Genomic DNA, 11,453 nt, shown 5'->3' on the forward strand with positions numbered 1-11,453 from the left:
GGCGTATATAGGCCACGTCTCGCAACCTGCCTTTGATTCTCGCGGCAACGACCGGGACAAGGACCGGAGAAAAATGGACAAGTCGGCGAAAAGGGACAAGATCGCTCACGGAGCATTCCAGCCTTGCATTGCCGGCCGCGGACCGCGTCCGTCCCATTGCTTTCGCCATGGGGGGGGGGGACGTCGTACATACACCCATTGCAGCCTTGGAGCATAGTTACTCATGATTAAAAAGAAAGTCACCAAATCATTGCTTAGCCGGGGAGTAACAACGTACAGAGCCGCCTTGTAAATACGAGACGATCTGCTCACATCTACTCAGATAGGAACCCTCCCCCCCCGCAAACGTCACACAGCCTTGTAGGTTCAGCTTCCGCTTACACCTTGGGGGTTTGTCTTTAGTCGCCTGGCCCGGGATGCGCGTACATTTACCTGAGACTGTGGACTTAGCAGGACAGCTATTTGGACCTTGCGTCGTCTTATCCCCCTCTGCCCCAGGGTAGGCCGAGCAAAGGATGGACGAGGCGAGCGAGGGAGGCATCGCAGAGCTGTGTTGTGAATTGTGAATTTTGAAGAAGAAAAATAGCAAATCAAAATAGAGACTGATTTAAACCAAACGCTAGTTTGATTGGGTGATTGCTCATTTGGGAGCCGCTGTGTGATTTCGTTTGTATTCTGACAAGTCCATGTACAAGTAGTACGTACTATGAGCTTCACGTAAATGGACGACGTTAGCATATCCCCAAGACGGGTTCTAATCATCTTCAATAGCTAGGCTAGAGAGCGGTCCATAAGGTCTCGGATCTGTTTTCAGGAGAATGAAAGCCAGAGACAGAGGAGGCAGAAAGTAAAGCAAGAGGCCCGTTTCTACTGGCTGTTATATATAACACATCAAAAGTTTTGAAATTGATTCAATCACTCATATTACAGTGCTCGCTTACTGCGTAACATGCTCGCTTCTATGTACAGCATCGAAAAGGACAGGAAAAGAGAAGAATCCAAGCTGAACAGAGCGACACTGTCGAGTCGTCGCAGCAGGACAATTTCGAAACAATCTAAAAATAAAAAAATTTCTCAACACATCGGGATATCATAGCCGACATGTCTCATAAAGCGTTGCCAACGCTACCAAAGAACGGAAAACTTTTCGTCAATGCAGTGTAGCTAGAAGTCAAGAAACCAAACAAGGAAAATCAAGAAATTAGCAGTCGTGAGGAAAAGGCAGGCTAGTGCGTTGTTTCGTTGCCACTCGTGGTATCATGTCGAGAGAGAGAGAGAGAAGTAAAAAAAGAGACAAGGTGTGTTCATTTCATATCGTTTCGGGGTGGTGTCGTGTACATTGGATAGGAGGTGGCGGGTCGTCGTTTACCACCCGGACTGGGTGTGGTCGGCGCCGAGGTGACAAAGGCGCGAGAGGAGGCGATGCTGGCCCCGCGGTTGGCGCGGTCCCGCTTGATCTGGCGAAAGTCGTCCTTGAAGACGTTGATGCAGCGTTGGAGCTCCTCGTCAGGGTTGGGCGGGAGCTGGATCTCGACGGCTTTGAGGCCGATGCGCAGGTGCTGGAGCTCATCGTCGTTGTCGTCGAGCTCGCGCTCCAGGTAAGACACGCGATTTTGCAAGAAAACGATGCGCTCGGCCGCTCTTTCGGTGCGCTCGATGAGGAGGTTGTTAATGTGCTGATCAGTCAGGTTAGCTGGGATGTCGAGAGTGGTGAAAACGACGAATGGGTGATGCATACCTCCATCTCTTCTTGCCGCGCTTTCAAATTCTCGGCCACCTGCGACAGCTCCTCGTTGAGTTTGTTGGCCTCGCCAATGAGCTGCTTGGCTTTTGCTTCTGTGATGCCCGTCTGTTCGCGCGACGCCCGCTCCTCCTCGGCGATGCGCTCCTGCTCGCGCTCGCGCTCGCGTTCACGCATGGATGCCAGCGACAGGTCGGAAAACTGCGATCGGATCATGGAGAGCGGGGAGCCGAACACAGATTCGGTTTCACTCCTCGGCGGCGGCGACTTGGGCGTCTCGGGATCCGACGGCCCGCTGGCAGGGGCCGGCGTTGGCTGCTGTTGCTGCTGCGGTGTGGGGGGCGGTCGCCGTCGCGGGTTCGGGGACGACGGCGGGCTGACGGCCTTTTCCATCTGGTCGAGCTGCCCGGCCAGGGCCAGCTCGTTGATGTCGTCGCCGCATGTGAGGCGCTGGGCGAGAAGGGCCAGGCGACGCGCGAGCTCGTTGCGGCTGCTGCGTGGACTCGGGGCGGCGACCTGGCTCCGTGAGGGCGTGGACGAGGGCTGGCGATGCAGAGGACTCCAGCCGCCAGGGACGGCGGAGTGGTTGAGACTGGAGACGACACTGGGGCTGGACTGGCCGTAAATGGGATGCGCCGGCGGTGAGGACGACGGCGCATGCAGGTCGCGATAGCTGTCGTAGGAGCTGCGAAAGCTATTGGTGCTCGGTGCAGGCCCGTTGCTGGTGCTACTCCCAGCAGTGCTGCGGCGATCTAGCGCTACAGGACTGTTGAAGCTCGCGGCATTGTGATGGTGGTGCTGGTCGTGGTGGTGGTGAAGGGCGTCTACTGCGTTCATGTCGTTGTCGTAGTCCTCCGCTCGCTGCCACTCCTCGTTCTGCCATTCCATAGCCAAAAAGAAGATGTTGTCCACTGATTGTTTTTTTTTTCTTCTACGCGTTCTATCAGAGTTTCGAGTCCACTTTCCCCGGCGCTTCCCTGCGACCCCTGGGCTGGGGGCTGCGCGCGTTGAAGCTGCCCGGTCAGTGCCCAACCTCGTTGTTTTTTGTTGCAAGACACACCGCCAATGTGAGATGCAGGTGGTGCGTTGTCAGGATTATTATAGAAGCACAGTCCACAGTCGAGCTATGCCGCTTCCTGACAAGACCAGAGGAAGATAATAAAAAAGTGGCCTTTGGATCTACCCGTGGGTCGTGGAGTAGAGACGGCGCTAATAATCAGCAAGTTCGCGTCTCTGTTGAAGTCGTCGACTCGTGGGGATCAATCGGTGTGGGCGGTGAGCGAAGGCGTGTGCACCAGTCATCTGTAGAGTGCTTTTGCGGTATAAAGGAGTGGACACGACGAGTCAAGCGACCAGAGCAAAGGTATGGATGCGTGCCATGTTGATATTGGGGGGGTTGATTTGCCGCATCGAACGAACGATGAAGGTTGTGACAGGGATGCACGACGCTGTGCGACAAACAGGTGGGCAAGTGTGACGAGTCCGAGGAGCGCCGAGATGGCCGAGATTCTGACGGACGACCGAGATGCAGGCGAACGACAAACAGCACGTGAATGATTGGCCGGGGTTGGAGAAGTGGGGTATGGCTTGGAAGTTTGGAGCTCAAGTTGGAGGCGACCAGGGAAGACAGCAAACGGGCAAGGGAGGCCTGTATTTTCTTTCTTAGGGGGCCGGGGGTACAGCTGGCCTGCAGTGTTCAGTGTGGCTTGCCGCTGAAGATGCCCTGCAGACTGCAGCGAGGGCCTGGCATGCCAGACATTTTGCCACCTCCAATGGGGATACCTCTTTGGCCGAGCTGAGCACCGGTACTTGCCAGCTTTTGCCGAAGCTGTGCTGTGAGTTGAGGTTCCGTAGCGAGTGACTTGTGACATTGTGCGCAGGCCAGGAAATGAGCAATTAGCAATCAATTGGTCAGGCTATGTACTGTGGAAAATTTGCCCGACTTGATCGCCCTGGATTTTTTGACAAGCTCCTGCCTGCATCGCATCTGGCGAGGACATATTTCCATCTCTTGCTGACTGTGACAGCTATCAGTAATCTGTAGATTGATAGGCGTAGCACCGGCAGTCACAACCGGAATCCGATGCGGCTCTCAAGACCTATCCAGGTAAACAACAACAGCAACGACTTTTTGCCGCTACTACCTTATGCATACCTATATTTCCATCATGCATGTACAACCTTCCCGCACTTCCCGTAACACGTCCCTGCACTCCGTACACAAGACTAGATTGTTTCGATATAGTCTCACCAAAACCTCGATTCCACGCCCCCGACGATGCCGTGAAGCTGAGACATGGCGCCATCTCCCTTGCCTGGCCTATTTCCGAATAATAAGATACGCTTCATCATCTCCGCTACCCAATGCCGGTCTTGGCCAGGGTACGAATAGTCAGATTCTCACGCAGGTTACTACCGTCTTACTCAGAGGACTGGAGCAGTGCACTGCCGACGCCCTGTCAGTGGCCGCGTACTGCACTAACACGGTGCCGGCCCCACGAAACGTTCCCCTGGCGAGGCTAGCAGGATCCCAAAGACGCAGGCCGGGTAATACTTTGTAACTACCTAGGTAGAAATGTGCCCGGGAGTCCAGGAAGAAGGCGAATTGCGCAGGGAAGAAAGAAAGCTATGCGCCATGATGAGACGGCGTGGGGGCTCTCTCATCTTGGTTACATGGGGGAGGGGGACCCAAGACTCGATGTCCCCTCTTCTCACGTAAAAGTATACTAACACGCGACAGCTTGTGTTGAATAAAGGAAGAGAGACGCCCATGTTGTTTTGGGGGATATTTTTTTTTTTCGTAATCTTCATATGCCAATTTCCCCAGGTTTTTTCTTCATCTGAAAAGTAGCAAGTTGGCCGAACGCTCAGGTGCAACTGCTAACACGACGTCATAGCAGCGTGTCTTGGATTGCAACCTCGGCTGTCAAGTCAAGTCCCCTCCATCAGGCCTTCCAGCGCACACGACAGCAGGAAGCAACCAAAGCAACCACTTCAACACCGCCTGTGCAGCCCCTGCAGCCACTGTCCACACAGCCACTGGAATCACCGCAACCAGCACCATCTCGCGCCAAAAACGTACCATCGCGGGCACGCCGATCCCACCAGCCAACCATTCTAGTCTTGATTCATACTGGCCATTCAGTCTCTACCTACCTACCTAGGTAGTTAGTTACTTGGGTCGCTACCGGAGCGCGCTGCCATTTTGGCAGTTTTTTTTGGTACCATTTTTTTTTAATACCCAAGTACAGCGGGTGTTGCCCTGTCACGCCCGCCCAGCGCCCAACTGTGACTTCCCCTCTCCCGCAAATCTGGGGCCGGTTCGCCGCGCCGCCAGGTCCCCCCTCCACCGCAGCCATGCGTCTCCTCCGTCGTCTTCTCTCCGACACCTACTACCGCGCCAAAAGCTATCTTCCAGCATCCCAATCCCCCGAGATGTCGTGGAAGGCCTCCGAGAAGCTGATGGACACCATCCGTCACTATGCACAGTTTCCTGCTACCGGCGTCAGTCTGCGCCAAATGGTTCAGTTCGGCGACAAGCCCTCCACAGGTTAGTCACTCGCTGATCCGGCTACGCTCGTGAGCCTCGATGCCTGCCGCAAGCACCCGCATCACCACCTTTTTTTCTGCCCGCGTGCCTCGACGAAAGCCGTCCGCCCCCAAGCACCATGCATCCGCCGCGCAACGGCTCATTGCTAACTCTCGCCCGACAGGAACGCTATTCCGAGCCTCACAATTCCTTTCCGAGGAGCTTCCCATCCGCTTAGCCCACAGAGTCCGCGAATTGGAAGACCTTCCCGATGGCGTAAACGACATGCCCTCGGTTATCAAAGTCAAGGACTGGTACGCCCAATCCTTCGAAGTGAGTCTACCAATCCCGCCAATTCGGTCCCTCGAAACGCATTTTTGCTCCCTCATTCTGTTTCCATCGCTACCTCGGACCTGTTTTCGCTGACCCAGACTCCCCCAACCCAGGAAATCACACAGCTGGCCCGCCCCGACCTTGACAAGGAAACACGAGATCGCTTAATGAAGCCGTCACGGCACGCCCTCATGGGCGGCTACCAGCAACTCTCCGAGGCCACCCCCAACCCTTCCATTGACGAGGATCCTACCGGCTGGGGCCACACAAACGGCAACGGAAATGGCAACGCCAAGGCCAAGTCCCTTTCTCGGCGCTACTATGCCACCGTCGACGACACCGGCGCCTGGCCCGCCGAGCTGCACCTCTACAACCAGCGCTTCGCCCAGACCTTGCACAAGATCAAGCGCCGCCACGATGGCGTCGTCACCACCATGGCCCAGGGTATTCTCGAGTACAAGCGCAAACGCCAACGCCTCCAGATTGACAGCACCATCCAGTCCTTCCTCGACCGCTTCTACATGTCTCGCATCGGCATCCGTATGCTTCTCGGACAGCACATTGCCCTGACTGACCAGAGCCACCACCGCGACCCTACCTATGTCGGCGTCATCTGCACCAAGACCAATGTCCAGGACCTCGCCCAGGAGGCTATTGAGAATGCTCGCTTCGTTTGTGAGGACCACTACGGCCTCTTTGAGGCCCCCAAAGTCCAACTGGTCTGCAACCCCAACCTCGACTTCATGTACGTTCCAGGCCATCTGTCCCACATGCTCTTCGAGACGCTCAAAAACTCTCTGCGCGCCGTCGTTGAGACCCATGGCATGGACAAGCAGGAGTTTCCCGTCACCAAGGTCATTGTGGCCGAGGGCAAGGAGGACATTACCATCAAGATTAGCGACGAGGGTGGTGGCATTCCCCGCAGCGCCATCCCACTCGTCTGGACCTACATGTACACCACCGTCGATCGCACACCCAATTTGGACCCCGACTTTGACAAGAGCGATTTCAAGGCCCCCATGGCCGGTTTTGGCTACGGACTGCCCATCTCCAGACTGTATGCGCGCTACTTTGGCGGCGACTTGAAGTTGATTAGCATGGAGGGGTAAGTTGACGCGACTGTCAAATTCGCCATATGTCACTTGTTGCTAACTTGACTCTCCTCTAGATACGGCACCGACGTCTACCTCCACCTCAACCGCTTGTCGTCATCCTCGGAACCGCTGCAATAGCAACTAAACACCGCCGGGGCGTCCAGCCCATCATTGGTTCTGCGCAAGCGCCTCAAGGACAAGCAACGTCGCGAGGTGACGGAGCGAAAGCAAGTGGGTGACGCCGAGGCGGTCGTGAATGCACCCCCCAGCAGCTACAACCGTAGTGACGATCAGCAGCTGTAGGGAGTCGCTTTGGCAACATCAAGAGCTGCAACAAGCGGCAAGGGGGCGAAAGAGACGCCACGTGGTCAAACGGGGTGACTGGCCATCAAATACTTATCGGCCTCTTTGGGATTTTATTTTATATATCTGTTGAGCGGGCACAACACATTGGGGGCTTGCAAATTATTTTCGCCTCGGAAAAGGGCAATTCCTGGTTCGGAATCTAACCACACTGCATTGGGGGTCTGTTTTTCTGTTGGTTTCTGTTTTGGGATGTTGAAAGGTTTAGGCACACAGTGGTTTCTTTTATTGCTTTGTTGGCTTACAAGGTGGCAAAATTGTAATTTAGTCGGCGTATATTCGCGGCGCGTCTCTTGAAAGCAGAGCGTGCTGCGAAATGGAGTACCATGTTTTATTCATCATTACTGCAGTTGCAAGACCAAGTCTCGACCCAAGTCACTATGCCACGCTTAGTTCTTAGGTCGAAAGAGCCGTGGTCTTTTCTCAACCCCACTAAGTAATATAATCAAATTGTCAACAAGTACCAAGCGTTATAGAACAGTGTTGCCAGGTCTGTGAAGCCTAGGTCAAGTGTTGTACGCATATTTTGATGCGTACTTACTTACCCAAGGCTTGCGTGTAAGTCAAGTGGTCAATTTTCAGCTGTATACCTGGTTAGGTACATCTATGCGCTGATCATGCATCTGCTAACTTTTCACAAGCGCGCAAATGGACAGAGCAAACGGATGACGCCAATCTAGCACTTGGCCGCCAGCTGGCAGCTACCTATTTGGCACTCCTCCAAGCGGTGTGTATTTAAAGTCCTGCTTCGTTCCTCTCTTTCTCTTTCTTTTTCTCTAACCATCAACAATCATGAATCCCGAAGGCAGCTCCAGCGCCTCGGCCGCTCCCACTCGGTGCGTTTCCCTTCCCTTGAGACCGCTTCCGCTAACACGTCGCCTTCTAGTTTCCGCTGCAAGGTTGGCGGCGAGTGGAAGAACCTGTCCGACTTCTCCAACGCGCAGCAGAAGAACCTACGGTACCTCTCTTCCGGTCGGCACCTCGACCCGGCACACAGCGGCATGACATGCAAGCAGCATTCGGCCGGCGCGCGCGCGGAGATGCGTTGCGAGGTGTGCATGCTGGTCAAGTCAATTGACGACTTCAGCAAGAACTCCCGCCGCAACGGTGAATCCGTACGTTTCTCGTCCCTTCTCTACTGCTGTCTGTTCTGTTCAAAATACCAACGTTGAATTAGCAATGCCGACGCTGCGTGGCCTGGACGGAGATCCAGGAGCCCGGCCTCACACCCGGACCACTCGAGACCGGACACATCTCGCCCGAGGAGGAACAGCAGCAAACGCTTCGGCAACACTTCGTCATGACTCAAGACTTTTTTCCAATCGACGACGACGACGACCTCCCCAGAGTACGTTGCCAATTTCTCACCAGTGACCGATGCTGACGCGTTTACAGGCGCCAATCAGTGACTTCTCGCAGCTCGGGCTCGACGACGCGTATGAACAGGCCGCAGGCACTCCGTGCGTCACCGAGTTCCTGTCGCAACAAGTGTCCACCCTCACGGTGCCGCGGCATTTGCGCGGCAAGGCCAAGGCTGTCAGTGAGGCGGCGTCATCGACGGCGGGATCCACGGCGGGCGACCTGTCGCTGCCTACGACGCTCCTTGACACCGACTCGGACGCTTCGTCAGTGGTGAACCAGTCCTTCAACGCCTGGGGCCCTGACGGCGAGATGGAGCGCCGCCGCCAGCCCGCCTCGGTGGCCGACTCCTCTTCCGCTTCATCTCTCACGGCGTTCTCGGGCGCTTCGACGGCGTCCGTAGTGAACGACGATCCCAATGTGATCGGCGACTGGTCCCGCGCCCGGTCTTCCAAGACGGACGCAATGCCGCGCCGCAAGGGCGGCTGGACCAAGACTGGTGAGGTGTGTCTGAGAGTCTACCTTCTACAGCCAGGGTGGCTTCATAGACTAACTAAGTGGGATAGGATCGTTTATCTGTCGCAGAGCTCAGGGAGATGAATGGGTGCAGTCAACAGACGTATGCTCGGCGGGAGATAGATACACAGCGTGTCATACGCCCGCTTGGTTACGACGACGACGATTCGGACTAGATTTTATGTCATACATGTTTTTGATTTGTTCTCGACTTGCTTATTTCGCTTTCTTTATTGCCTTCATTATTTCGCTTTAGCACCTTAACAAACATACCCATTCCGTGCCCGAGTCCCGTTTCGCTATTACGCTGCTACTGCCTTGCTCTTCTTAGGTCCAACAGAGGTTTCTACAGATATTATCTGCGATGGACGGTATTGTAGACTCCGGGCCTCTTCCAGCCACTCGCACCGCACAGGCTCGACAGCCTTCCTCACCAGATCCCACAGCACACTGGATCCTTTCGCGTCGCTCCGGATAGCCACGGACGAAGCGCGTGCGATGCCAAGACAGCTGCTCAGCCTGTCGGAGCACGGCTTGGAGAAGCCCACCAGTCGTGTGGCGCGATCCGGCTGGCTCTCGCGGCAGGATGCGGCTACCATCTGTGGGAAATGGCTGTTGAATGCGGCCGCTTGGTTGCCACGGCAGACGAATACCATGTCGTATTTCTGCTTTCCTTTGGTCCCGCCATCCTCTTTTGCGTCATTGACGTCTTGAAAGCCCCTCGTGATGGCGCTGAAGCCAACGTCCACGTGCGACGCAATTTCTGGCTTGGCCGGGGGGTCGACAGCCGTGGCAACGGCGTCTTGGCCCGCATCTTGGCCGGCGTCTTTTTGTAGACGCTTGCGTTTCTTTTCTGCGCGCTTTCCTTTGGAAGGCTTAATGTGTCTCTGGCGATGTTTGCCGATGGGGCTGAGATATCTAGTCATATCGTGAGTACAAGCGGCATGCGGTAGCTGATGAACATACTCGCAGAGCAGCTCCAATATGGTGTCCTGGTCTTCTTGAGATATTTCTGGCCTTTTGGATTGATTTTAGTAATAGATACGATAGCAGGCGAAGATGGAGGTTACGAACCAGGAGACCGTGGTGAAGGGCGACCCGAGGTGGTGAACAATTTTCTTGCGCACAGGGCCGCCAGCGGTGGAAGCCATGATTTTTTACCGGACGCCCTTGTGTTTTAAAACTGGCTTCGGCGAGATTATGAGGTATTAATTTCCGATGGTGGTACTTTTCACATGATTTCCCAAACGAAACTGACGATAATGAATTATGATGATGAGTCCAGCATCCAGCTCGCAGCGTCGATGATTTGGAGAAAATGCGGGGCTACCTCAAATGTCCTCGACTTCAAACCGCAATCTCAACAACACCTTCTCAATGAATCGCCCCCGCCAATCGACACCCTGTCGTCGTCTCAAGATATCTTCTTCGTTTCCAAAATCATCATCTCCCTCAACCAGGCATGTGAGACAAGGACGACCGCAGCCGTGTACAGAACCCCCAGGAGTCGACGTTGACCCATTTGGCGGGCTATACCAAACGGTCTTTGACTGTGTAGCCGAATCGCACCGAGTTCTTCGACATGAGGGTTTCATCACCCAGAGCCACTTGAAAGATTGATGACGGGACCAATGATTCCGTCTTCTCTCACGGTGTTGTTGACGAGAGAAATCCCAGAGTTCAATCTTCAACAAGCAAAAGGCCCAAACAATACGCATCATTCTGCATCATATAGTCTTCGGGCATGTACATGCCTTGCCGTCGAGGATGGTGGCTGTACAGGCTTTCACGCCGAGGCCGCATCGCCGCCGCGCATGGTTCGGAGCTTGCGCCTCGGGCCGTAAACGAAACACGAGATTAATGATGGAAAGGCGGTCCGTGCCGGGATCTTTGTGTTTGACGAGACCTTGACAAGCTAATCGGCCACTTCTCGTGGAATCAATTTGATTCGGCTTCGTTGCAGGTCTCTCAGCATCAGCTCGGGGCAGTGAATATCCAGCGGCTAGACTCGCCTTTCTATCGGCCAATTCGGAAGCGATGGTGTCGCTCTATTCGGTATGGTCAAAGCCAACACAGGATGAAAAAAGTTCCACCAGCATTCAGCTTCGACAATGTTTATGTCCCGGTGATTCTTGTACAAATGCGTACTGGAGCTTCGTTCTGCTGCTGGTCGGACTGCTGGCTGATATTGACGTTACAACGAAAGGCTCAATTTTTGAGATGGCATCCGCAGTTCTGCCATGAGAGTCCTGAAATCTCGACGTAAATCCGACAGTGTTCCAGTCTTATCATGTGAGAAAACCGCCGAACAAGTTCGACGGGGTTTTCGGTGCGACACCAGAACAGCAGTGCCAGCGCTGGAGAAGTGGACAGGACTTCGGCGTGAGCATTCTGAGTTCGATCAAGTCCAATCTTTCCACGTCTAGGCCTCTACCCGTTAACTTCGTCCCCGCATCGGAGCACAGAAATGATCGATGTCCGATAGGAGACTGTGCGCACAAAATTGCCCCCAAGATGG

At 54.6% G+C, this 11,453-nt stretch overlaps 4 protein-coding genes across 4 annotated transcripts; 2 read left to right on the forward strand and 2 right to left on the reverse strand.

Annotated features, from left to right (window-relative positions):
* Positions 1-1,304: 1,304 nt before the first annotated feature.
* CCM_01060 (uncharacterized protein) lies at positions 1,305-2,578 on the reverse strand (the record flags this gene model as incomplete). Its single annotated transcript, XM_006666218.1, has 2 exons — positions 1,305-1,676; positions 1,739-2,578. 2 exons carry the CDS (start codon positions 2,576-2,578, stop codon positions 1,305-1,307), a joined length of 1,212 nt encoding a protein of 403 aa, XP_006666281.1.
* Positions 2,579-4,105: 1,527 nt separating this feature from the next.
* Positions 4,106-7,000, forward strand: CCM_01061 (pyruvate dehydrogenase kinase; the record flags this gene model as incomplete). Its single annotated transcript, XM_006666219.1, has 7 exons — positions 4,106-4,123; positions 4,311-4,441; positions 4,642-4,908; positions 4,993-5,291; positions 5,326-5,603; positions 5,702-6,708; positions 6,862-7,000. 7 exons carry the CDS (start codon positions 4,106-4,108, stop codon positions 6,998-7,000), a joined length of 2,139 nt encoding a protein of 712 aa, XP_006666282.1.
* An 852-nt stretch (positions 7,001-7,852) lies between these two features.
* CCM_01062 (uncharacterized protein) lies at positions 7,853-9,111 on the forward strand (the record flags this gene model as incomplete). Its single annotated transcript, XM_006666220.1, has 5 exons — positions 7,853-7,896; positions 7,947-8,175; positions 8,238-8,408; positions 8,456-8,923; positions 8,986-9,111. The coding sequence occupies 5 exons, from the start codon at positions 7,853-7,855 to the stop codon at positions 9,109-9,111; spliced, it is 1,038 nt and encodes a 345-aa protein (XP_006666283.1).
* Positions 9,112-9,237: 126 nt separating this feature from the next.
* On the reverse strand, positions 9,238-10,086 carry CCM_01063 (uncharacterized protein; the record flags this gene model as incomplete). The annotated part of the gene is made up of 3 exons (XM_006666221.1): positions 9,238-9,853; positions 9,902-9,952; positions 10,010-10,086. The coding sequence occupies 3 exons, from the start codon at positions 10,084-10,086 to the stop codon at positions 9,238-9,240; spliced, it is 744 nt and encodes a 247-aa protein (XP_006666284.1).
* Positions 10,087-11,453: the final 1,367 nt, after the last annotated feature.

This window comes from Cordyceps militaris (genome assembly GCF_000225605.1).
Source record: "Cordyceps militaris CM01 unplaced genomic scaffold CCM_S00001, whole genome shotgun sequence".
Lineage (NCBI taxonomy): Eukaryota > Fungi > Ascomycota > Sordariomycetes > Hypocreales > Cordycipitaceae > Cordyceps > Cordyceps militaris.